General features: G+C 37.8%; 1 protein-coding gene across 1 annotated transcript; it reads right to left on the bottom strand.

Moving 5' to 3' along the window:
- Nucleotides 1–210: 210 nt before the first annotated feature.
- Nucleotides 211–1,710, bottom strand: LOC116107782 (leucine-rich repeat receptor-like serine/threonine-protein kinase BAM3). Its single transcript, XM_031394077.1, has one exon. The coding sequence runs from the start codon at nucleotides 1,708–1,710 to the stop codon at nucleotides 211–213; it is 1,500 nt and encodes a 499-aa protein (XP_031249937.1).
- Nucleotides 1,711–2,132: the final 422 nt, after the last annotated feature.

Genomic DNA, 2,132 nt, shown 5'->3' with positions numbered 1-2,132 from the left:
CAATATCTAGAGAGATAATCGAGGAGTTGAAGTAATAATTTATTAATACAATTAATTATGTTTATTTCATAAATCAATTTCACCATCATCACCAATATTTCTCATGATTATAATGTCTATTGAATTCTAATTGATGAATGAATATGGAAGTCCTCCGATGAGTGCATTATGGGAGAGGCTAAGTTTCACCAAGTTTGTCAAGTTGCCAAGCTATTTTGGAATCCAACCCGAAAGAAGATTGTGATTCAACAAAAGAACTTCAAGCAGCTTCAAGTTCCCAAGCTCCCGAGGAATCCAACCCGAAAGAAGATTGTAATCCAACAGAAGAATTTTAAGCAGCTTCAAGTTCCCAAGCTCCCGAGGAATTGAGCCATCCAAACCACAGTTTACGAGATCTATGTATTCCAAATTCACTAGATTCCCAAACTCCTTAGGTATCCCACCTTCATAAGTATTGCAGGAACTGAAATTATCCTTGTAAACCGAATTCACCCACTGGCCAAAGTCAGTTGGCCTTCCTTCTTCGAGATAATTAAAGTTACCCAAATATATCTCTATCAAGTTTGTAAGATTCCCCAACTCAACGGGAATTCTACCAGTGAGCTTATTGAAAGACAAATCAAGGAATAGAAGCTTCTTATTTTGGCCGAGGTTATGAGGAATCACACCAGTGAAGTTGTTGCAATACAGCACCAAGGACTCCAAATTAGGCCAGTCAGCTACACGGTCAAGAATTGAACCATGTAACTTGTTGTTGAACAAGTGCAACAGTTTGAGCTGCTTGAGATTGATGAATGAATATGGAATTTCTCCTGTGAGTATATTCTCGGAGAGATAAAGACTCATCAAGTTTGTCAAGTTTCCAAGCTGTTTCGGAATCAAACCCGAAAGAAGATTTTTAAACAAGAAAATAGTGTCAAGCAGCTTCAAGTTCCCAAGCTCATGAGGAATTGGACCATCTAAACCACAGCTTGCGAGATCCATGTGAACCAAATTCACCAATTTGCCAAACTCCTTTGGTATCCCACCTTCAAAAACACTGTCATAACCCAAATAAATCTTTCTCAGCTTTGTCAGATTCCCCAACTCACCAGGAATTTTCCCCCGAAGAACATTCCCTGCAAGTGAAAGATACTCCAACCCCACCAATTTTCCATAACTTTCTGGGATTTTTCCATAGAAACAGTTGCCACCAAGATGCAAGTACTTGAGTTTCTCCAAGTTGAGAACACCAAGAGGAAGTAAAGCAGTGAAGTTGTTATCATAAGCATCAAAAACTTGCAAGTTTGAAAGACTTGAGTAGTTCCAATCCAGGCCACCAGTAAACTGATTGTGTGAGATGTTAAGAGATTGAAGACTACTCAAGTTAGCAATCTCAATGCCGCCCCTGAAGTTGTTTCCTGCAAGAGAGAGATAGGTGAGCATATCAAGCCTTGAAACTTGAGCTGAAACTGAACCACCAAGGTCCAAATCCGTCAAGTCCAATGAAACAACTCTATCTTGGGAGCAAAGAACTCCAGCCCAAGAACAAACTGAGCTTGGATTTGATGAATTCCAGGAGGTTAAAGCTGTTTCAGGGGATAGAAATCCTTGTTTAAGAGAAACCAGGACATGAACATCATTGACCAAAGAAAAGGCAGAAACGAAGACGGAAGAAGAGATGGCACTGTTGAAGAGAGAGAAGAGTGACAAAAGAATGCAAAAGACCATGTTTTGATGGGAAATTTTGTAAAAGACGGTTGAGTTTGGACAGACTTGATGCAATAACAAAGGGATTTAAACACTTGGGTGAGCAAACATTTTCTTGGAAATGAAGTTACAGCCAAAAGTGATTAAACCATGGTATGAAAGGAAGGATAGTGTTCATACACATTATTAACAGAATGAAAACGAAAGAGAACTTTAATTTCCATAATGTTAGGTAACTCTAACAGTGTATATTTATTTTATTTTTTTCATCTCAACTAATCCTCAAGACTTACAATTATTGATCGAGTAAAAACTCAAGTAATTATCCCTATTAACACTTAAGAATTAACTTAAACTCAAGACCTCTTAAATAATATACCTAAGAACTCTTATCAATGCATTCAACCGCTTAAGAGATAGTTACCTTTGTATCTTTATCAAAT

The sequence above is a fragment of the Pistacia vera genome, unplaced genomic scaffold (assembly GCF_008641045.1).
Source record: "Pistacia vera cultivar Batoury unplaced genomic scaffold, PisVer_v2 Contig548, whole genome shotgun sequence".
NCBI classification, from domain to species: Eukaryota; Viridiplantae; Streptophyta; class Magnoliopsida; order Sapindales; family Anacardiaceae; genus Pistacia; species Pistacia vera.
The sequence above is the reverse complement of the archived record's forward strand: the minus strand, read 5'-3'. Positions and strand labels throughout refer to the sequence as shown.

Coding starts and splice junctions, on each gene's coding strand:
- LOC116107782 (XM_031394077.1), bottom strand. CDS start 1,710: ATGGTCTTTTGCATTCTTTTGTCACTCTTCTCTCTCTTCAACAGTGCC.